Raw genomic sequence first — 23,861 nt, 5'->3', positions numbered from 1 at the left:
CTTCACCATGAGAAAAATATTTGTCATCTTCCTTCTACCGAGGAGAATCCGAGGCAACGTAGGTTATCTAGCTCATTAACTCCGAGACGTACATTTTTTTCTGATAGGACTCTTCGGCAAACCAAGTGCTCTTGTCAAACTCTGTAAAATAGGGTTGCTTTTTGTATCCAATATTTATTACATGTCCGGCCCCAGGCCCAGTAGTATGCAAGTTGATGGAGACAGAATGGGGTACTAAAGGATCGGGAAACACATCAACAAAAGCCAGCTACAGAGAGTTGATGTGGAGAAAGTAAGCCTGGAAAGGAGACCGAGTACCATATGGACGGTAAGGACAGGGTAGATAGGGACTTGGGGTGACTGTCTGGGGAGTGACATTGCAACTGAGACCTCAGAGCAGCCCTGTGGTTGTCCTGATGGGTTCTGGGTGTGGGCAGGCAGGAGGTAGGTCCCTGCAGTGGCACGTGTTTGCCCCTCCCTCTGGGTGCTAGGGCCCCTGGTTGTGGGCAGCCCTATCTGGGTCTCCTTGGAGGGCATCCTGAGCAGTGTCACCCATGCCCCATGGCCGCAGGGTGCCCCCACTCACTGCTCTATGTGAGAGGCACACACTGTGAGCACAGCCAAGGAGGCGCTCCAGCCCCTGGATCCCTGCTTCAGTCCTAGAAATCAGGGAACAGTACCCACCATGGACAAGGACACTGAGGGATACCCATGCAGGTGCCCAGGAGGACTGGTGCAGCCCAAAACGCAGTTGGTCAGGATTGGGGCCAAGGAGGCTAAACAGGGCACCTGGCACCAACCTGCATTTCTGTCTTCCTGTAGGGTACTTGTCTCCACCCCAGCGTACCCCCACTTTGGTGGAGACCCAGGGAAACTGCTCAGCAGCACATGTGCATTTTACAAATTTGAGCGACATAATTATTTTTAAATACGTGACCTTTCAAAAGCACCCTTGGATTAAAAATCCACTCACCAAGAGCGAGCAAGCTTACATTTGTTGATGATTGAAAGGAAAGAATTTTAAAGATTTTTATTTATTTATTTATTTGAGAGAGAGAGACGCAGTGAGAGAGAGAACACAAGTAGGGGCAATAGGAGAGGGATAAGCAGGCTTCCCATCAAGCAGGGAGCCCAATACGGGTCTCCATCCCAGGACCCCAGGAACATGACCCAAGTCGAAGGCAGATGCTTATGATTAAGCCACCGAGGGACCCCTCAAAAGGGAAGAATTTTAAATACCTAACCTCGATGGGTATACTTGTCTGAAGTACTGACAACAGTATCTTGCCTTTTCTAGCACCTATTTGTGTGAACAAAGTTTCTCAAGGATGAGATCACCGGGAATTTAAGAGATCTTCATTATAAAGTTGTGATTAGGGCGCCTGGGTGGTTCAGTGGGTTGGGCCGCTGCCTTCAGCTTGAGTCGTGATCTCGGGGACCTGGGATCGAGTCCCGCATCGGGCTCTCTGCTCAGCAGGGAGCCTGTTTCCCTTCCTCTTCCTCTTTCTCTGCCTGCCTCTCTGCCTACTTGTGATCTCTCTCAAATAAATAAATAAAATCTTAAAAAAAAAAAAAAGTTGTGATTAGGAATGGACTAGGACCATTTCAGGTATAAAACTTTCAGAAACAGGGTGCCTGGGTGGCTCAGTGGGTTAAGCCGCTGCCTTCGGCTCAGGTCATGATCTCAGGGTCCTGGGATCGAGTCCCGCATCGGGCTCTCTGCTCAGCAGGGAGTCTGCTTCCTCTTCTCTGCCTCTCTGCCTACTTGTGATCTCTCTCTGTCAAATAAATAAATAAAATTTAAAAAAAAAAACTTTCAGAAACATCTGTTTACAGACATGACCTCGGCGTTTCCAATAAAACCTTTGAAAACATTCTATTTGGGAGTTTTACACTAATTTAGTATCTTCCTTGAAACAGAATATTTTCTTGTAATGATTATGGAATATATAAAAATGTATAAAGAAATTTTTAATCAAAGACTCCAAGTCCCCTCTACTTTTTGATGTAACTCTCTGCTGCAGCAGAGGTTAGGGGACAGAGACAGGACCGTGGAGAGAGATCATACAGGACAGGATTGTGAGGGGAGGAACGAGTAAATGGGTCGTCCCAAGGAGCTTTTCAGAGGAAGGACCACAGGACCATGGAAGGGAGAAAGGGAAGATTGAGAAGGATGCCCAGCCTTTCTGGTGTGAGCAGTGGAGTAAATCACAAGACTGTTCACTGGGTGAGACCGGATGGAAACAGTTTTGGGCAGAGGACTGGGTTCCAAAGCCCCAGGACGGATTTTTCAATGAAGTGCAAAACAGAGAGACTCTCTAGAGAGAGAGATTTAATAGGCCTATCAACCATGTATTTGGCTCTTACCATACTTACGGAAATATCTATCCATAAAGTGATGTAGAAAGTCTGGGATTAGGTTCAAAATAATTCAAGTGGGAGAGGCAGGGGAAGTGAGTAGATGTGGCACAAGACTGGTCACGAAGAGCTCCTTTTCAAAGCTAGGTGATGGGTGGATAGGGGTTCATTACACTATTCTTTCTACTTTTGTTGTATCTTTGACAACTTCCAGAGCCCTGACTGTTACTGATTGCCTGGAGGGGAGGGAGAGCAAATTAGAAAAGGCCCCAAAGTGGGGTGTGGCATGCGGTGGGGTGATGGTGCTAGACCCTAGGAGGAAATAGACAAACCCAGGGAAACAGACAAGGCCACCACAGTCCTAGACTTCAAGTTCTTTGGGGGAAGAGACAGGCAGTAAACATGTAAATAAATATGATCATTTAAATCAAGGTGTTGGAGAAATAGTGATAGGAGGGTGTGCACGGGAATGGCAATGGAGTAGCCAAAAACAGCCGCTCAGCTCCAGCATCTGACTGCCTCAGGAGCCAAGCAGATATTAATAGTGGTGCTTTTAAAATCCTTCCCATTCTTTTTTTTTTTTTAAACTTTTACTTATAAACAAGTCTAAATTAGTGGCTATAAGCATTCTATTCTAGGGAAAGTGTTTTAACTTAAAAGCTTTTGCTCCCTTCCTCCACCCGCCCCCCACAGTTTTTTAACTCTACATTTTGAGGCTGTGAGTAGTCCAAGAGTTTTAGAAGTAGAGCCAGTTCTGGATTGAGCCTAGCGCTCCTTAAGCATCCCGTTTGGGCCCTGACAGCCCTCCTCTCCGGGATACAGCTTTCTGTCACTGTTGGGGCTCCAGAGGACTTCCTTCTTGTCCCTCCTCCAAGTGCCACTTCCCTGTGCAAGGCAAAGCATAAGCCCCATGAGGACAGGACTGTTGTGTTGTTCACTGTTACAATCCCAGCACCCAGAATTGTGTCTATCACACAGCTGTCACTCAGTAAATATTCTCTCAGTGGGAAGATTTCCTGAATCCAGCAGGTAAGTACCAGACACCCACGCAGATTCTTACGGATTCTATCCTACAATGAGAATGAACTTGTGACCTGTCTTCACAGGGATAAATAATACTTCCATTTTATAGATGGACAGCCGAGTTGGTTCAGATAATCCAAGGGCAGAACTATTTAATAGTGTTTCCCTTCCTTAGAAATGTTTCAAGCCAAGAAACAGAAACTATGTAAAAATCTAGCACACAGAGAACATTACCGATGTCACTTTACATTTCTTGAAAATATAATGAATTTAATGGATGTAGAACAGCTTTCCTGAATAAACCCAACAACAAATATTTTGGTTTCTTGAAAACAAAACAAAGCAAAACAACGGAGGGAAATTAAACTCTCTTGATCCAAATGGCAGGAACTCTTCCTCGCGGACCGCTCAGCTAGGCTTCTTTGCATGCGAGCTTTCCGGAGAGGCTTGCCTGCCGGCGTTCTGCACGACAACCCCGAACACTTAACACTAACTAATATGGACACGGAGGCCTGGAGTTTTTTGCAGCTCCCTTAAGTGACCTTGGACGGCTCTCTTTCCGCCCCGACACCCGAGGGCCCCACCCGTCTCAGGCCCCCGTTCGCGAGCGAGATGCACCCAGCAGCGAGCGCCATTCGCCGTGCGCGGGTTGGCCACGGGGCTCGCTCCCTGGAAGGCCGCGCATGGCGGCGGGACCGTCCGGGGTCGGCCCAGGTTCCCAAGTACAGGGCACGCACCGTGGGGGCGACGGGGGCCCCGAGCGCGAGAACGGAACACGGCTCAAGGCTACCGGCCCCAGACCGCATCCCCGCCCCGCCGCCGGGCGCCCGGGGACCGCGGCCACCAGCTCGCCCGCTCTGGCGGTTCCGGCGCACGGCGCGGCGGAGGCCCAGGCGGCAGGCGACGGCCGAGCATTGTTGTCAGGCTCGCCGAGCACAGCCATCTTGCGTCAGGCGTCCGGCCCCGCGCCGCCACCTGCGGGGAAAGTTGCGCGCGAGCTAGCGGGCCGGGCCAGCTCCGGAACCCCTGCGGGCTGCGTCCCGGGAGGTGCCCCCGGCCTCCGCCCCGTCGCTGCTCGGGGCGCCCCCTCCCCCACCTCTGCCCTCCCCCGCCGCCGCCCGCAGGCCGGGCGTTCACCGGCCGCGCCCGGGCCGCCGCCCCTCCCCCACCGCCCCTGGGCGCCCCGACCCCGGGCTCTGGGCGCGGGATGACGTGGGCGCGCGGGGGGGGAGGGGCTGGCGGGGGGCATTGTGGGGGGTGGGGAAGACCGGCCGGGCGCGGGAGCGGGGCCGGCGGCGCTCGGGCAGCCGAGCGAGCGGCCGGCAGTCGAGGCGAGAGCAGGCGGCCCTCCGGCACGTCTTTTGTGTTTGTACACACTCGGCGCGAGGCGGCCGGGGGGAGGGAGCGGGCGGCGCGCGGGGGAGGGGCGAGCGCGCGCCAGCGAACGGGCGCGCGGGGGGAGGGGCGGAGGCGGGGCGCAAGCGGGGGCCGGGGGCGGGGCCGAGCCTTCCCTCCATTGTGTGTGATTGGCTGGCGCGCGGCGCGGGGGCGGGGCGGCGTGTGTTGGGGGCTAGCCTCGGTGTCAGCCATCTTTCAATTGTGTTCGCAGCCGCCGCCGCGCCGCCGTCGCTCGCCAACGCCAGCGCCGCCTCTCGCTCGCCGAGCTCCAGCCGAAGGAGAAGGGGGGTAAGTTTCCCCGGCCGCCCGCCTTCCCGGGACCGAGCCCCGCTCGCCGCCCGCCACGGGGCCGAACCCCGGCGCTGCGGGGACGGCCCCGCGGCCCCTCCGGGCTCGGCCCGCAAACTTTTTGGCCCGAAACGTCGGTGAGGAGCGAGTTTCCCTCGGCCCGAGGCGGCGGCGGCGGCGGCTCTCCCCCGTCTCTCGCCGCCTCAGCCCAACAGCAGCCGCCGCCGCGGCGCCGAGCCGCTCGCCCTCCTCCCCGCGCCCCGGGCTCCCCTTTCTTCGGCGAAATCCCGCAAGCCGCCCCTTCCCGGGACCCCAGACCCTCACCACGACCCGCGCGGGCCCCTTAACTGCCACCCCCGGGCCCCGGGCCGCGGTTTTCGGGCGGGAAAAGGCTGGAAATCGCCGCCGCTTCCCACCCCGGGGTAACTCGCTTTTCGCTGCCTCCCCACAGTTGTTGCTGAGCTTCACCATCTTGTCTCTCTTCTCTGGTCACCGACCATATTTTTCTCCCCCGTTTCTCTCTTCCCCGTTTCACGGCCGGGGGAGCGTTTTTCGCCAAGGGACATTTTTCTCGCCTTTTTTGGAGAAGCGGAAACTTGATGCATTTGAAATGCAAAAAAACTTTTGCATTTTGGAGGGCGGCACGTGGCAGGGGATCGGGGCATTTTGGAGCGTTTCGGTGTGTGGGGCGTTCGGGGAGGCGGCGGGTCGGCGGCGCGATTGTTTGCATTTGGCTCGGGTCTGGGAGCCGGGCCGGGGGCCGGGCCCGAAAGTTTCCGCGGGCCGAGCGGCCCAGCCGGGGGCCCGAGCGCTGCTGCCAGCCCCGCTACGGGCACTCGGGGGACGTCGCCGCGGAGCCCCCGCGGGCCGGACGCGGGGACCGGGCTTTGTGGACGGTCGTCCGTGGGCGCTCTCGGCCCTGTCGGCCCTCGAGAGCTGTAGAGACGCGACCCTGGGGCTGTTGGCCGGTATTTGCGGAGATCTGCGCGCTGCCGGGCGCACTGGGGGGCAGCCGCGGGGGGGGGCGCGGGGGGGCTAAAAGCCCCCCTTTTCAAAAAACTGAAATTTGACTCGACCTTTCTGTGGTTTGTGGCTTCGTTTTGACTTGTTCGGGGATCGGATGTTTACAGACATTCCTAATTTCTGCTTTAATTAAAGAAATTGAAGCAGAGGCTGTGAGGGGTCTTTTTGTTTTGCCGTTTGTCGCTCAGATTTGGCATTTTGAGAGATGACTGGCGTTAATGCTAACAATCGTCTAGTACTAGTTTTGTTTCAAGAAGTCCTATTTGGTGGTAGACGTAATCAGCACCCTTTCGAATTATATAACATTACGGACATTGTTTTTGTGTGTGTGTGTGTGGGTTTTTTTGGGTTTTTTTTGTTTGGTTGGTTTTTTGTTTTTTAGGTTTTTGTTTTGGGTTTTTTGTTTTTTGTTTTTTGTACCGGTCATAATTTCCAGATTTTCGGGGGGGGGCGGTGATAGTAATGGCAGGATAACTTGGACGTTTGGTAGCTGCATACATGATGTTTGTTTTTTAATGCTGGTAGGTAAGTAAGGAGGTTTCTGTACCATGGCTCGTACAAAGCAAACTGCCCGCAAATCGACCGGGGGTAAAGCTCCAAGGAAGCAACTGGCTACAAAAGCCGCTCGCAAGAGTGCGCCCTCTACCGGAGGGGTGAAGAAACCTCATCGTTACAGGTACTTTAAAAAAAAAAAAAGAGGAACTAGTGGGACAAAGTCTGTCCAAGGAAGCAGTATTTATATAATAGACGCAAAAGATGTAGGATGAGCAGGATTTTTGCTTCAGGGAATCCCGTGTCTTTCCTATTTTGAAAATTTACTAATCCTTGAAAAATATATACATATAAAATTTAGTGTTGGGTTTTATTGGAACGTTTCATTTTGAAACTGCCCAGAGGAAACTTACTGAATCACTAATAAAGTTTATGGGGTAGAGTAACATTTTCTTTAGTTTCTTATGTTAATAATATTTTTTAAAGAGTAAAGTATTTTTAAAATACATTTCTGTATTTCTGTAGACATTGTCCCTTTTGGTATAATGACACATTTTAATACTAACTTATTTCACCAGTAACCAAGATGGGGCATGTCTTGTTTGAGTAAAGTTGTCACCCCTCATTTAGTTGAATTGGTTTATTTCCTTCTGCTAGCACAGTGGGTTTTGAACTACCCCGAGCAGTGTTGTTAAGGGCATCTGCCATTAGAGGGCAGAAGTTGTCCGTAGTTAGCCTCTGCAAATGATTTTATAGTTATTCCAAAATAAAAGCTCATTCGATGGAAGAAAGTAAGTCAGACTTGAGGTACATTTTTTGTCGACAGTTACTTAGTAAAAGAACAAAACGTCTTCCATGTGAAGATGTACTGCACAGCTGTGAATGTTCAAATGGAGTCATTCCTGAGGGATGAGCAGTAGTCAAACGTACTCTGGGGAATCAAACTTAAATTGACAAGTATTTTAAATGAGGCTCATTGTGTGGCGTTGGTAGGTCTTTTAGAAGAGTCGAGGGTGTAGGTGGGAGGAGTTCTGTACCAAGTTGAGAAGAGTCTGAACTGGGACTTTTTATTAGTGTCCTAACACCCTCCCAAGTAATAACAGAAGTTACTGCCATGTCTGTGTTATAGACGAAGTTGATGAGCGGGACTTGAATAAACTCCCTGCCAAGACTCCACTTTAATACCATGCTTTTTGCTTTAAAGGTATTGTCATTACTCTTAAAGGCTTGAAGAGTTACATCACCGATTGATCAGTGAGATTTTACACAGAAACTAAAGAACAGAAAATGGGTGGTTTATTTTTTGGAAAATGACTGCATTTCTTTAAAGCTAACCACTTATCCTTTTAGGTTTTTTATATAGTTGGTAACTATTTCTTTAACGTGGGTTTTTTATTGTTTTGTTTGAAGGCCTGGTACTGTGGCACTCCGTGAAATTAGACGTTATCAGAAGTCCACTGAACTTCTGATCCGCAAACTTCCTTTCCAGCGTCTGGTGCGAGAAATTGCTCAGGACTTCAAAACAGACCTGCGCTTCCAGAGTGCAGCTATTGGTGCTTTGCAGGTAAAATGGCGGGTGGGAAAGGTGCTTTAGAGGTGGTTGCCCTGCTGGGTACCGAGAACATTTCTGAATCTTCATATGTGCTGATGGAATTCTGTCGTCACAAGCCTGTAAGATGGATGATACCTTCACATCACCCTTGAGATGTCAGAAAAGTTACGTTGCTCAAGGTCATATACAGACCTTGAACACAGAAATGTCATTTGAACCTACTTGGGTCACAGAGTCCTAATTTGAGCCCATTTGATGCCACAGCCTAGTGTGCATGCCTATATACCATTTTAAAATTTTAAACGTTGCCTGGAGAACAATGCTGAAAGTGGAAAATAGCTCTGTTCGTCTGTGGGTGCTTCAGGACATTCTGAAGACGTCGGACTAGAGGTCTGTGCTTTGATCAGCCTTAAAGAGTGACCACTGCAAAAGGGTGGAGAATGAATGTCTTACTGGCTCTGAAGAAGCAGGTGCAAGCAGAGACCACAGAGTGTCTGGGCAGGGGAGCAGGTCGGACTAAAGAATAAAGGATTGAGGTAGAAGCAGCACCGGGTAGTTAGGACTAGATGGCTGATCGTAAGAAAAGGTGTGCTTCAAGATGACACTGTGCCTGTTAAGGGACAGGGATTTCAGGACTTGTAGTTAGCTAGAGAGGATTACGGATTTCCACTTCAATGGGAAGCTGTTGAGTTTAATATTAGCACCAGGGGATCAGAACTCTGAGAAATAGAGTTTTAGAGGTGGTTATGTATCTGAAATACTTGTGTTTTGTGCCAAGATTAAAACGTGAAATGCCCACAAGGAAGATACTTGATTAGGCGTAAGGGTGTAATTAAATCAGTTGGGAAAGTGTAACCTATTTTATAGTGTTTGGCCTTCTTTAGATGAGTGAACCTCAAAGTGTGGTAAGACTGCCACCTCCAGCAGAGCATGGGGTTGGGGGTGGTTAAAAATGCCAATTGCTAGGCCCCACAGACGTGGATCAGAAGCTCTGGTGGGGAGGGTCCACCATCTACGTGGACTCCATTGGAGGATTTTCAAGGCTGCTGTTGCTGGGCCGAGGTTTTGCTTTATATGTGAGGAAGATTCGATAGGTGGATTCTCTACCGAAAGGCAATTGGTTGAGCTGTTTCTATGGTTAGTCTGGGCTTCATTTGATTGGTGGATTCCAGGAGTGAGCATCCATTAGATTCTCAATGAATGGAAATTACTGACATTTCAAACTACTAAAACCTTCCAGTGTTGTGACTTAAAACTATTTTCTTTTTCTGTTTTTATATTCTGATTATCTTAAGGTCTCATGGATTACTACAATTGCAAATCACATTTTAGCCACTCTGTTTTTAACTAGAGACATCACTGAGAGTGACAAGCATTTGATAAAGAGTTGCTAGTCCTGTTTTCTAGTTAGCGGGGGTCCACTTCAAGAACATGTTATCCTTGGGCGCCTGGGTGGCTCAGTGGGTTAAGCCGCTGCCTTCGGCTCAGGTCATGATCTCAGGGTTCTGGGATCAAGTCCCGCATTGGGCTCTCTGCTCAGCAGTGAGCCTGCTTCCTCCTCTCTCTCTCTGCCTGCCTCTCTGCCTACTTGTAATCTCTCTGTCAAATAAATAAATAAATCTTTAAAAAAAAAAAAAAAAAAGAACATGTTATCCTTGGGAGTCCCACATGTCTGAGTTTACCTGTCAGTGGTGGTGCCTGGTAAATTGAAATGACTAAACAATCTGTGTAGAAGGCTATGTCTTTTTAATTCATGTGTAAACTTCCATTATCCCTGGACTAAGGGGTGTGTCCTACATTAGTAAGTGTGGTTGTGTTGGTTTTAAGCAAAATGTTTGCCTCTGCTGCCTCTGGTACTCTTCTCAGTTAGGTCTTTACTGGAAAGAGGAACTTTTTAGTTTTTTGTGCATGTGTTTATTATACATACACTTCAGGTTTTTTGGGGGGGTTGTTTTTCTTGTTTTGTTTTGTTTTTTAAATATTTTATTTGTGAGAGAGCGAGTGAGCACAGGCAGGGGGAGTGGCGGCAGAGGCAGAGGGAGAAGCAGGCTCCCCACCCAGCAAGGAGCCCGATGTGGGACTCGATCCCAAGACGCTGGGATCATGACCTGAGCCGAAGGCAGCTGTTTAACCAACTGAGCCACCCAGGCGTCCCACACTTCAGGTTTCTTAAAGACATGGAGATGAAGAATTTGCTAATGGAAATAAAGTAATAGAAGAGAGTGGTGAAAACAAAATGCCAGAGGTTTGTGTTTCTGGCTTCAGAATCACACAGTTGACAACTTGCCTGACAAAGCTAAATGAGAGGGGCAGTGGTGCAGGCGCAGGGTGGGGGAATCAGTCTGCCTCTGCCACAAGATACTCAGGAGTTGATGGACTTAAAGTTCAACTTTTGCCTTTAACGTCTGAGAGTTTGGACTAAGGTATCCTTGTGTTAGAAATACAGATCTCGGTGTTTTGAAATGGTGGAGGAACCTTGACTTTACTCAGGATGCTGTAAATGAGCCTTTCCTTGCAGTGTGAGATGTTTTTTCTTTTGCTATTATCCGAAAATGGTGTTTGTTGGGCTGTAAATTTACAGGGCGGTCTTTAATTCCCATTACAGCCTTAATGTTTAGGAGACCTTAGGGCCGGTGTGACAGAATTGGAAGTAAGGTCATGGTCCAGTCCCCTGTCAGTATGCAGTACTTGGCCCAGAGCTGAGCAGACACAGGCCTGTAAGACCAGCAGTAGCCAGGTTCTAAGACTGCGGTGGGAGCCCCAGGCTGCCGTGGGCCTCATTGGACTAGTAGCAGGGCATCTAGATCCTAGCACTCTGCAGTGCTCTCAGAATCGCAGGGCCTATTGCTGACATGTCCATGTAGTGCCTCATAGTGCTACAATTTGCAAGAGCATTCCAGATGCGGGTCATCGTGCAGTGATACTGGGGGGAACAGACTTAAACTGGTATCTTTCCTGAGGAACATCATTCTGGTATCTGATATGCGTTGTGAACCTGTTAGAGCAGTCAATAGGATGCTGTGTTTTCCAGACTTTGTACCTGTTTCTTAAAACATCCGAAGAACGAATCCCCGGATGAGGTCTTTGGCTGTTAACACATTCTTTGGAATGTTTACATTACATAAAGGTTGCAAACTTAATTAGGGTTGGATTTTTTAAAATAAGTAAGTATTTGTTGACCATCATGAGATTGTTAAGTAACTTACATTAAAAGATGGCTGGTGGGGGCACCTGGGTGGCTAAGTGGGTTAAAGGCTCTGCCTTTGGCAGCATGGCTTTCTGCTCAGCAGGGAGCCTGCTTCTCTTCCTCTCTCTGCCTATTTGTGATATTCTCTCTCTCTCTCTCTGTGTCAAATAAATAAATAAATAAGCTTTAAAAAAAAAAAAAAGGTGGCTGGTATACGAGGCCCAGGAGTACTAAGGAATTAGGAGTTCATGGCTACCCTCACGGAAGTCTTGAGCTAGGCTTTAATGGGTAAATAAGATTTGAACTCCTTAACGAATTGCAGTAGAAAAACACGTAGAGGTGGTAAAATTTGGATCAAACATTTTTATAGAAGAAAGGCATAAGAGCAAAAAAGCAAATCTCAGGAGTTTTGTTGCAAAATCAGATGTTTGTGAAAAGCCAGTCTGGCCGTTCCCATCTATATAGCTTGTGTATTGTGTAGCACAGGAGGCCTCAATTGCTCAAGTAGTTGGTGTGTGCCGTTGTAGTTTATCATGGCCTCAAGATGCCACAATGGAAAATTCTTATTAGGACAAAAATCAGAACTATAAAAACCTGTTTTTTCCTGAGTATCCTTTTTTTTTTTTTTTTTTTTTTTTTTTTTCAAGATTTTATTTGTTTGTTTGACAGAGATCACAAGTAGGCAGAGAGAGAGGAAGGGAAGCAGGCTCTCCCTGCTGAGCAGAGAGCACAATGTGGGGCTCGATCTCAGGACCCTGGGATCATGACCTGAGCGGAAGGCAGAGGGTTTAACCCACTGAGCTACCCAGACACTCCTTTTCCTGAGAATCTTGAACAGAGAAATAACTTCCTATGGAGGAGGAGACAGGGCCAAATAAGCTCATTTCGTGCTCGGCGTCCACTAGCACCGCAGGGTTGATGCCCAGGGTTGGTGACAACAGGCCGTGTTCCAGAATGAGTAAGCAGATATTACAGCCTCAGCTGAAGGACGCTTCCCCATCCACGCAGCTGGAAGGTAGACAAACAGTTAAGAGTTAATTACAGGTAGAAGCTCCTCTTTTTCTCTTCCCATGCCAAATGTCTGGGAATAGTTCCTATGGCACGCACCCGGTGAGCACTGGTAGAGATAAGAGAGTGCCTTTGAGGAATCCTTAAGTGTACTGGGAAAAACTAGAGGGTCAAGATTGGGGTGCACAGAGGAAGGTACATCTACCTGGAAGGGGGCACATCTAGGCCAAATATGTCAAAGTCTGCCAGCGAGACACAGATATAGTATGTTCTGGGACCCATAGTCCTCATGGGATCAAACTCTGAGGTATAAAAGGGGAAAGGTAGATGGAGACCATGTATGGGAGCCAGTGGTCAGCTGTAATGGATTATTGGCAAGGCAGGGGTCAGGTGGATACTGGAGTGTGGCTGGGGTTCAGAATAAGGAGGGCACTGGTGAAGAGGAAGGACTATTACTTTGGATTGGATACAGGATTTCCTTTATCACTGAAAGGACAAGGAGAGGATCTTTATGTTTAAATGGGATTTCTTGGGTTAAGTTGGATCTCCTTAAGACCTTTCAGTTTATAGAAATCACATGTTAAATATTAGAAAAGTCTAAACTTTCTTAGTAATCCAATCATTTGACTTCGGTGTAGTTGGATGAAGATTTCTAAACTTGAGCTTTTCTCCATTCATCAACATCGGGACAGAGCTGCAAGACTGTTTACATGGAAGCATCAGTAACACGGGCCACATCACCTGAAGAAGGTTTTCAGAGGGTTCAGAGACCTCATCATTTTAACTGATGCAGACACATCTTAACTGTTGGTCTAATGGTGTTAATTTCTTCTCCTTCCTTCGCAGGAGGCAAGTGAGGCCTATCTGGTGGGCCTCTTTGAAGACACCAACCTGTGTGCTATCCATGCCAAACGTGTCACAATTATGCCAAAAGACATCCAGCTAGCGCGCCGCATACGTGGAGAACGTGCTTAAGAATCCACATGATGGAAAACATTTCATTCTTTAAAAAAAAAAAAAAATTCTCTTCTTCCTGTTATTGGTAGTTCTGAATGTTAGATATTTTTTTTCCATGGGGTCAAAAGGTACCTAAGTATATGATTGCAAGTGGAAAACTAGGGGACAGAAATCAGGTATTGGCAGTTTTTCCATTTTCATTTGTGTGTGAATTTTTAATATAAATGCGGGGACATATAAAGCATTAATGCAAGTCAAAATGTTTCAGTGAACACGTTTCAGCAGTTCAACTTTATAACAATTATAAATAAACCTGTTAAATTTTTCTGGACAATGCCAGCATTTGGATTTTTTTAAAACAAGTAAATTTCTTATTGACGGCAACTAAATGGTGTTTGTAGCATTTTTATCATACAGTAGATCCATCCATTCGCTATACTTTTCTAACTGAGTTGTCCTACATGCAAGTACATGTTTTTAATGTTGTCTGTCTTCTGTGCTGTTCCTGTAAGTTTGCTATTAAAATACATTAAACTATACCTGCTTTTGGTCTTTATTATCCACCTTGGCCGTAGAGTTAAGCCACTTGAAATTTCCATATTAAAAGTCAGTTTAGTATCATCAGGTGTTTCGTCACCTTCTGTCTGAGACAAGGCTGTTGACGAGATGCGGAAAGAAGTTTTGCGTGGGAAGGGACCCGGAGCTCCTGGCTTTCCTCCTGATTGAAAATCGGCAGAGACTGGGGGCCCCTGGCTGGCTCAGTTGGAAGAGCATGGCACTCTTGATCTTGGGGTCATGAGTTCAAGCCCCACGTTGGATGCAGAGAACACTTAGAAGTAAGAGCTTAGAAAAATAAAATTTGCAGAGTAAATCTATTTGTGAAAACCAGATCTCAACTCTTTCGGTATGTTCTTTCCTAAACCAATAATTCCCAAAACTAGCCGGCCAACAGAAGAATCCTGTGGAAATAGTCCAATCTAAGTAACTAGTGAAGGTACATTTATAAACATGACTATACTATTAAACTTTGAATGTTCAATGGCAGTTTAAATGCAAATGTAACAATAAGTTTTAAACTCAAAAATTAGTGCATTGGGGATGTGGCTCTTCGAAGATGCTGTGTATTAACCCGGAAGTTACTGATCAAGCAGCAGCAGTTCACTCTGAGTACCGTCTCATTTAGCATTGGACTGATAAGTGTGAAATGTGGGTAATAAGCCTTTCAGAGCCTGTAACATCCCTTAATGGACTGACATTAGTTGTAACGTTTGAGTGCATGAAGCCGCTCTAGAAACCAAGTCGAATTAGGTAATCAATGGGCAGAGAACTCCCAGTCAATAGGGTAGAACATGGAGCTGCTCATCCTGCTCCTGGGCTCTTTTTTAACAGTAACTGCATTTTTATATTCATCAAAAATCTATGAGAGAATTAGAAAATTCGTTCTAGAGGCTGTTTCTAACTCCTTGACATGGGATTGTAGTTTTTAGTGCAATCCTTTGTGTAAACGTCAGGCAGGAGCTGGTATGACTTCGGGGTACTGGCCAGAGTGCTCATTGCAGTACAAAGTACAAAAAGGGTTTTGTTTTTTTAAGTAAGTGTGAACCCTCAAGTCCGAGACCAAGAGTCATGTGCTCCACTGAGCCAGCCAGTTTGCACCCCAAAAGCCAGTTTTCCATGAATTTCCCCAGTTCACGCTTTGCAGTGCAAAGGGACAGATGATAGGGCCCATTTATGAAAACCTCACTAGGGAAAGCGGGTGTCTCCAATAGGGTAGACATCCTTTGACTTAAGCTCACTTAGAATCTGTACTAAATTTTGCTCTAAAACTCTGAACTAAAAAACCTGTTACATATTTGTGTTTCCCCATGAAATGGGTATGGTAACCATTCATTTTAAATGAGGAGCACTTTGGGGCGCCTGGGTGGCTCAATGGCTTAAGCCTCTGCCTTCGGCCCAGGTCATGATCTCAGGGTCCTGGGATCGAGCCCCGCATCGGGCCCTCTGCTCAGCGGGAGCCTGCTTCCCCCTCTCTCTCTGCCTACTTGTGGTCTTTCTCTGTCCAATAAAAGTATATAAAATCTTTTTAAGATTTTATTTATTTGACAGATCACAAGTAGGCAGAGAGAGAGGAGGAAGCAGGCTCCCCACTGAGCAGAAAGCCCGATGCGGGGCTCGATCCCAGGACCCTGAGATCATGACCTGAGCTGAAGGCAGAGGCTATAACCCACTGAGCCACCCAGGCACCCCTAAAATCTTTTTTTTTTTTTAATTTGACAGACAAATCACAAGTAGGCAGAGAAGAGGAAGCAGGCTCCCCGCGGAGCAAAGAGCCCGATGCGGGGCTCGATCCCAGAACCCCCGGACAATGACCCGAGCCAAAGGCAGAGGCCTTAACACACTGAGCCACCCAGGTGCCCAAAAGTAAATAAAATCTTAAAAATTCTTAAACCTTTAAAAAAAAAAGCACTTAGCCGTTCACTGTTGAGGTACTAACATAATACGTTGTATGTGACAAAATGGGAACATTTAGAAAAAATGGGGACAAAACACATGAAGTTGGCACTCGTCACACACAAATATCTGGCCATTGTAATGAGCTTGACTCAATATTCTGTGATCTGTTAACATTTGACATGTATTCTATTCCTATGAAGTAGGTGAGTGCTCGCTTCGGCAGCACATACACTATGAAGTAGAAGATTAATTCCTACTTAAAAATGAGGTAATGAAACGGGATTATTTTTTTTAAGGATTTTATTTGAGAGTGCACACCCATGTGAGGAGGGGGAGAGGTAGAAGGAGAGGCAGTCTCCCTGCTGAGCAGGAGCCCAGCAAGGCGCTCCATCCTGGGACCCCAGGATCATGACCTGAGCCGAAGACAGATGCTCCACTAACCAAGATACCCATGCACCCCGGGGGGGTTGTTATTAGTACAGGTATATACTATGTGCATAGTAGTTTTTTGATCTTACCCCTGAAGAAACGTGGCCACGGCCACCCAGTTCACGGAGGACATGGACTGTGCCTCCCAGGGGACTAAATCCCAGACCTTGCTCTTCAATTCCCACTCTCTGCGCTCTGAGAGCAATAGAAGAGTCGCTCATTTTCCTGGGAGTGCCAGAAATGAAGGCCAGTCCTGACAGCGCAAGCATCAGAAAAAAGACAAAACTGGGACTGGGGGATGAGGGCAGACTATAGAAATCCCCAGAAAACCCTCAGCCTGCCTCCCCATCTGTTGAGTCTCAAGCAGCCCCCTGAATTCCTCCCTCTCTCTCACCTCCATTAAATCCTGTTGATTCTTTTTTTTTTTTTTTAAGATTTATTTATTTATTTATTTATTTATTTGCCAGAAATAACAAGTAGGCAGAGAGGCAGGCACAGAGAGGGGGGAGCAGGCTCCCTGCTGAGCAGAGAGCCCGATGTGGGGCTCAATCCCAGGACCCTGGGATCATGACCTGAGCCCAAGGCAGAGGCTTTAACCCACTGAGCCACCCACACGCCCCTAAATCCTATTGATTCTTAATCTAAAGAAGTGCAACCAAAACTTGGCTCTGAATGCCTCTCATGTCCTTGTACAGGTTGCCCCCTCCCTGGCCCTCCCCACCCCCACTCCCACCCCCAACATCCTCCATCAGTCCGTCTGCAGCAGCCCCATCTGACCCCCTCGGGCCCCTTACCACAGCCCCCAGAAAAACACTTCTAAAATAAGTCATTTCAGGGGCGCCTGGGTGGCTCAGTGGTTTAAGCCTCTGCCTTCAGCTCGGGTCATGATCTCAGGGTCCTGGGATCGAGCCCCACATCGGGCTCTCTGCTCAGTGGGAAGCCTGCTTCCCCCTCTCTCTCTGCCTGCCTTCTGCCTACTTGTGATCTCTCTCTATCAAATAAATAAATAAAAATCTTAAAATAAGTCATTTCAGGTCACTCCCCACTTAAAATAATTTAGTTGCATGACCCCCCTGTGTGACTCCTGGGCTCCTGGGTGGCTCAATGGGTTAAGCCTCTGCCTTCGGCCCAGGTCATGATCTTAGGGTTCTGGGATCGAGCCCCACATCGGGCTCTCTGCTCAGCGGGGAGCCTGCTTCCTCCTCTCTCTCTCTGCCTGCCTCTGTCTACTTGCCATCTCTGTCTGTCAAATAAATAAATCTTAAAAAAAAAAAAGATTTTATTTATTTGACAGAGAAAGCGTGCGCACAAGCAGGGGGAGTGGCAGGCAGAGGGAGAAGCAGGCTCCCCCTGAGCAAGGAGCCTGACAGGAGACTTGATCCCAGGACCCTGAGATCATGACCTTAATCAACTGAGCCACCAGGCATCCCTGGATAGTGATCTTCTTATGCCATTAAGCCTTGGTCCCTAAAAGAAACAGGATCAGGTGGGCATTGCTTTATCAGTGATAAAGTGAGTCAAATCAGTAACAGTAGTAGTGAAACCCTAGGTAACAGGCATTCTCTTAAAGTCATTGTAAAGACTTTTCTTCATCACTATCATTAAATGTATTTTGGAAAGTTCTAAGCAATGAGAATATATATATATATATATATATATATATATATATATATATTTAAAGGCAGTAATTATTTGTAGTCTAACTTCATGGCTAAGAGTTCAGGTTCTGGGGGCACCTGGGTGGCTCAGTGGGTTAAGCATCTGCCTTTGGCTCAGGTCATGATCCCAGGGTCCTGGAATAGAGCCCTGCATCTGGCTCCCTGCTCATGGGGAGCCTACTTCTCCCTCTGCCTCTCCGATCCCCCTGCTCATCAGCGCCTCTCTCTCTGTCAAATAATTTTTAAAAAATTTTTAAAGATTTTAAAAAATCTTTAAAGACAGGCAGAGAGAGAGGGAGAGACAGGCTCCCTGCTGAGCAGAGAGCCCAATGCAGGACTTAATCCTAGGACCCTGAGATCATGACATGAGCCAAAGGCAAAGGTTTAACCCACTGAGCCACCCAGGCGCCCCCAAATAAATAAAATTTAAAAAAAATTAAGGAGAGTGGGGCACCATATATCTGACTCTGCTCCTCACCTGTTTACAGCCCAGTAAGGCTGTACTGATTGCAGAACACCTGCTGTCTCCCGTGTGGTTCTCCTGAGGAACCCGCGGCCGGCTGTCGATGCGTGCACCGCAGAGACAGCAAGGGATCTCCACCTCCCCTGCCCAGCCCTGCTCCAGGCTTGGACCCATCCTGGGGCCGTGGTTCTGCTTCGCGAGAATCAGCCTGCTTGGACCCCCAGGCTGCATCCCTGCGCTGTCACCAACGTGGGCAACTGAGGCGTCAGGGAGGACATTAGCTTGGCCTATCCCCTAACCTCCAGCAGGACAGGTAACCTCCACGAGCCTGTTTACCAGTCTGAAATACAGGGACCACTGGAGCAACAGGAGGTGATTTCATGTGGCTTAGGAGTGAGCATTTTGTTTTGAGTTTATTTATTTAACTAATTCTACTCCCAGAGCGGGGTCCGCCACCGATAGAACCGGCTAGGCACCCCCAGGAGTGAGCATTTTAAAGATGTATAATAAACACTGTACGTGAACCCTGGGGTTCCAGGTAGTACCTCTCCACCTTGAGGTTCCGAGGGGATGAAAACGTTTTAATGCTAATCACAGAGATGGGGCTGGCGAGGCAAAACTGAGCGTAGTGACTGGAGGACGTCTGGGGACGCGCGAGGAATGCTCGGCGCACAGCCGACACTGGGGCAGCTGGGACCGGACGGGGGTCCCCCGGGGTCCCGTCCGCCTCAGCTCTGGGACGCCCGTCCTTCACGCCCCTCGAGCCCAGCCCGTCGCCCCTGTGCCCTGCTGTCGCTCCCGCACTCTTCTGGGAGCGCCTCAGGACCTCTCTCCCCTGGGGCCTCCTCTCCCCTCCTCTCCACTCCCCTCCCTCTGGCACAGGAGACCTCCACACCGAGCCCCCGAGCGGGCCAGCCCCCAGCCCTAGCCGCCCCTTCGCCCCGCCCCACTCCTCGCCCCACTCCTCGCCCCCTCGTTACTTGCTCCGCCCCTCGCCCCGCCGGTTCTAGCGGCGGCCGCCAGGCTACACCCCTCGGGATACCGCCGCGCCCACCAGGACGACGCCCACCGGTTCTCGCGCACCCTCAGACCACGCCCCTTCGGGGTTATCCCCTCCCTTCCCTGACCACGCCCTTCCCGGAGCGAGTTCTCCCAGGACCACGCCCCTCATGAAATCTAGCTCCGCCCCCTGTGCCCTGTGACCACGCCCCCTCAAGAACACACCCTCCTTAATCCCGCCCCTCCCAGGTCACGTTTTCCAATACCGTACCCCTCGGGAACTTCGGACACCCTCTGTGACCACGCCTCTGTCAGATCACGTCTTCCAAGACCACGCCTCTCGGAGTCCCGCCGCGCCCTCCCTTACTGTGTCGGGAGAAGTCGCCTTCTAAGACCACGCCCCTCGTGTTCCCGCCGGGCCCCGGCCACGCCCCTCCGACCTCGTTCTGCCTCGAGGCCCCAGCCGCGATTCCCGGCTGCGCCCGCCGCGACCTCAACCTCCCGGGCGGGATGCGGCCTAGCTGTTCCCGCAGCATATCCAGCCTCCGAGTTTGGGACCCCGGCCCGAATGCGTGGCCCGGAAGGTGCCGCCCATCCTGCCGTCCGCAGGCCTGCACGCGGCCCCGGGCAGACAAAGCAGGGCAGTGCTCAGCTGCTTCCCGAGGAGGAGGAAGAAAACCTCCTCCTCTTCGGGAACTGAGACGCCGGTCGCCCGTGGACCCCCGCCGTCGCGTCCTCCGCGTGCCCCGCCGGCGAGCCGCCTGCACCTGGCTCCGAGTGACCAGGCCGCAGAGCTGGGACACTCTGGGGAGCCCCTGCACCCCCCACTTGCCCGGCTGCAATCCTCAGGCTTTGGCCTTATCTTTACCTAGGGCTCAGCCTCTGCTGGGAGCTGCAAGAAAGGATGAAGGGGTGGCCTCCCAGGTCCCCAAACAGAGGCGCGCCCTTCTGGACACTGCGGAGGGAAGGTGCTGGGGCTGAGCGCTCAGCCAGGTTGTATCCCCGAAGGCCTCGAGGATGGCAGGACTGGAGACACCCCACCAGGCTTCAGGATCAGGTCTTGCTCAGGAACCAGTCCTGCGGAGTGTGGCAGAGATCAGCTGGGAGGTCACTGCAAGGCCTGAGGAGCTGCCCCATGGGAAAGGGAGTCCCAAGTGTTGGAGAATCCAGCTCGTGGGGTCACCAGAGGTGGGCGGGTATTTAGATGACTTTGAGCATGGGTGGGAGCTGGGTTGGGCACCTTACAGGCCCTGCTCAGCTTCTCACATGGTCTGGAGAAGGGACGTGGGAAGGCCTGTGGAGGGGAACCCAGCACAAGTATCCCCTTCAAGAAGGCCTTGCCCTGAGGTTTTAACAGGACCGTTTAGTAAATCAGAGACTTTACCCCCACCTGGCAACTACCTGAGAGAAGGCCGCTTCAAGCGGTCCTCAGCAGAGCAGGGTAATTTTTCCAAGGAAAGGGCACATCCAAAGAGAGGACACTACCTCCTCTCTTAGGGATTTCAGCTAGCTTCTACCTGGGACCTCCCCAGAGCCTCCTTCCCTCCCGCTGCCCTGCCAGGTCAGGGGTGGGGGCTCGGCGGAAGTCTGCCAGTGGTCCCACTGTCCGGAAACGAAGAACAATGGCTTAGCCCAAGAGTTCCAGAAACTTAGTGTTGCAAACGGATGACAGACATGTTAAAGGAGGGTATTTGGTTTCATATCCTGGGCGAACAGAGGTTCTGGATTATCTTCACCATGTGCCAAGCAGCCACACTGTTTTCTTGCTCCTTATCACAGGCACCCTGAGAATTAGGCATCAATCCCCCTTTTTCAGACACAGGGGCACTCAAACTCCCAGAAGTCCCGCAGCCTCACAGTCCCTGCTTCTGAGGAGGCAGGCTGTTTCCAGCTGCTACTGCCTTTACAACACTGGATGGTCTTCTCCTGACTTGTTCAGTTACTAGTTAACATGTTTTTCTTACACACTAAACATTCATAATAACCCTTTAAAATCAAAGTTCTCTGGGGGCGCCTGGGTGGCTCAGTGGGTTAAGCCGCTGCCTTCGGCTCAGGTCATGATCTCAGGGTCCTGGGATCGAGTCCCGCATCGGGCTCTCTGCTCAGCAGGGAGCCTGCTTCCCTCTCTCTCTCTGCCTGCCTCTCCGACTACTTGTGATTTCTCTCTGTCAAATAAATAAATAAAATCTTTAAAAAAAAAAAAAAATCAAAGTTCTCTGTTGCAACAGCTGCTGTGGTTTCTGTCTCCTGACCAATGTGGGGACCAGGAGTGGGGTGTCAGGTGTGACAGCAGCCACACTCCTTCCGAGGCCCACTGGATTCTGGATTCTCGCCCTGTGGGAGAGACAGGGCCATATGGTGGCCTCCGCTGGATCCAGGAAGACAAAAGCCCATCCCCTCACTGTGGTGACTCCCCACAGGCCCCATAACTGGGTCATTCTACCAGCCAATAGGTCAGCTGCTTCTGAGTGAGAAGATATATGGTTAGACCAGTTAATTCCATGGGCACCATGCTTTGCGGCTGTGTTTCTGATGTGACATGACATCCTTGATCAGAAGCCGCATGTTGCATGGAATGTCAGCACAGCCAGTAAGGCCAGCCCAGGCATGGCAGTGGTGGCAGACACCTTGAGGGCAGGAAGGTCGGTTCTGAATCCAGAATCTTTCACAATGGGAATGGTCCTGTGCAATCTGCCTGCTGCTGGGTGGCTGGCAGGCTAGGCCCCCTGCTCAGGCCCACAGCGGGCACATACATCATGGGTGCCACCATGAGCACTGGTGAGGGGGTGCCGCTTGGTTACCTGGGCCCAGGTCCTGCCAAGTGGGGAGAATCTCCTTGACCACTGTCCTTCGGGGCCTCCCTGGACTGGGGTGGGAGGCTCCAGGTGTCCACGGTCCGTCAGGGCCAGCATATCGTGCAGAATCATCTGTAAACAGGACCTGAATTCTTTCCTGCCAGTCAGCTGCTCACAGGAATTTTCTATGAGGTTCTAGGATTAGGGGAGGAAGGGGGTAAGGAAGCCAGAGTCTCTGTGGAAGGCATGTGAGCTGCCTGCTCACACCACTTACTTGTGCCCTCAGAACTCACTGAGGCCCAATCTCAGTGCATTCTACGTGAAAGGAGGTGTGTGCTGTGCGGCCCCATCCTGTGTCCTGGTCAGGAGGCATGGCCACTCGGTGAGCCCCAGTCACACACCCGACTTCCACCGGGGACCCAGATGGAACAAAGCCAGAAGAACGGCGTTCTGCAGAAACACAGGGCTTTGCTCCAAAGCCCGCGGGGTCCACACTGTGGTTCTCCTCCTGGTGCTTCCCGGAGACGTCCTCCAGCACCTGCCCGTGTTGCAAACATGTCTCATGCTTGCTCTGGTCCTCACCTAACGTATTTCTTTAAACTGATTCACGGGCACTTGGGTGGCTCAGTCGGTAAAGCATCTGCCTTCTGCTCAGGTCGTGATCCCAGGGTCCTGGGATGGAGCCTCCTGTCAGTCTCCCCACTCAGCGGGGAGCCTGCTTCTCCCTATTCCTCTGCTCCTCCCCACCCATTGCCCTGTTGGGCTCTCTCTCAAATGAATAAAATCTTAAAATAAATAAATAGACTCACTACTCACTATATTTTACCTAAATTAATGCAACCTCACTTTTAACAATGGTGTCTGTGGCAGGCTAATTCTATTTTTTTCTTGTGTAGAAGTAAAATCAATACTTGAGATTGAAAATGAGAAGTTTTCATGTTGACGTTGTCTTCAGAACCCAGAGCGCTGTGGGGGTGCCCTCAGGGACACACACCTCCAGGGGACAAGGGGCCAGGACAGGCACAGTGGGGCCTGAGGGATACTGGGCGTACTTGCCACCATGATGCTTTTCCAGAACATTGCCACCCCCCCATCAAGAGTGGGGAGTCTAGTTACTGTCCCCTTGTATCCGGACAGGTTTACGACTCTCATATGGTCAGCGGAAGGCTGCAGACGCGACCCCGCGCTACAGAGGGTGACAGGGCAGCCAAGTGGTGAGCTGGAACCAGAGCCACCTTAGGAAATCTGACGCCCTCCCGGGGAATCGGCGCTGCCAGGAGGCTCCAGCAACAGCCCTGTGACCGGGTGTATGGGTGACAGAGGCTCACGTGATTCTAGTCCCCCCCCCCCCATCCCAGCCTGAAGTCCCAGACACCCTGGACTAAAAACAAACTGCCCCATTGTTGTTTTTTGGTTTTGTGTGTTTTCCCAAATCCTGCCCCATGGAAACCGTCTGCATCAAAGAAAAATGCTTGCTTTGTGCCAGCAATTTTGGGGTGGTTTCGTACAGGGACACTTATACCCATATCACCCTTGGTGACAGTGCGGTGACATTCTCAGTGTACCCGTCCTCCCTTTCCACAGCACCTGCCACTCATCCCCACACTGCCCATGAGCTATGGGAAAGCTGCCTCCCGTCAGGGCTTTCCAGGTGGACAGTGAGGCTTAGGACAATGCCGCTCACACAGTTGCCTCAGTTGGACAGCTCAGGGCAGGGACACGTGACTCATTTGGGGCCCCTGATAGTGGAAAGGATGTGTGATGGGTTTCTTTCTTT

At 50.1% G+C, this 23,861-nt stretch overlaps 1 protein-coding gene across 7 annotated transcripts; it reads left to right on the top strand.

Annotated features, from left to right (window-relative positions):
* The first annotated feature begins 4,677 nt into the window (after positions 1 to 4,677).
* On the top strand, positions 4,678 to 13,670 carry H3-3A (H3.3 histone A). Of its 7 annotated transcripts, none has more exons than XM_082704145.1 (5): positions 4,678 to 4,746; positions 4,991 to 5,067; positions 6,616 to 6,766; positions 7,993 to 8,146; positions 13,176 to 13,670. In XM_082704145.1, the coding sequence occupies exons 3-5, from the start codon at positions 6,639 to 6,641 to the stop codon at positions 13,302 to 13,304; spliced, it is 411 nt and encodes a 136-aa protein (XP_082560271.1). In that variant the 5' UTR covers positions 4,678 to 4,746; positions 4,991 to 5,067; positions 6,616 to 6,638; the 3' UTR covers positions 13,305 to 13,670. The 7 variants fall into 7 exon arrangements, with proteins under 7 accessions (XP_082560271.1, XP_082560272.1, XP_082560273.1 ...); XM_082704146.1 differs by having other exon boundaries at positions 4,687 to 4,750; XM_082704147.1 differs by lacking the exon at positions 4,678 to 4,746 and having other exon boundaries at positions 4,931 to 5,067; positions 6,621 to 6,766.
* The last annotated feature ends 10,191 nt before the right edge of the window (positions 13,671 to 23,861 follow it).

This window comes from Mustela nivalis, assembly GCF_964662115.1.
Source record: "Mustela nivalis genome assembly, chromosome: 16".
Lineage (NCBI taxonomy): Eukaryota > Metazoa > Chordata > Mammalia > Carnivora > Mustelidae > Mustela > Mustela nivalis.
The sequence above is the reverse complement of the archived record's forward strand: the minus strand, read 5'-3'. Positions and strand labels throughout refer to the sequence as shown.

Bases quoted from the DNA above. Each gene is read 5' to 3' on its own strand.
- H3-3A (XM_082704145.1), top strand. From the start codon at position 6,639: ATGGCTCGTACAAAGCAAACTGCCCGCAAATCGACCGGGGGTAAAGCT. The intron at 6,767-7,992 runs GTACTTTAAAAA...TTTTGTTTGAAG, and splicing joins AAGAAACCTCATCGTTACAG to GCCTGGTACTGTGGCACTCC. The intron at 8,147-13,175 runs GTAAAATGGCGG...CTTCCTTCGCAG, and splicing joins CAGCTATTGGTGCTTTGCAG to GAGGCAAGTGAGGCCTATCT.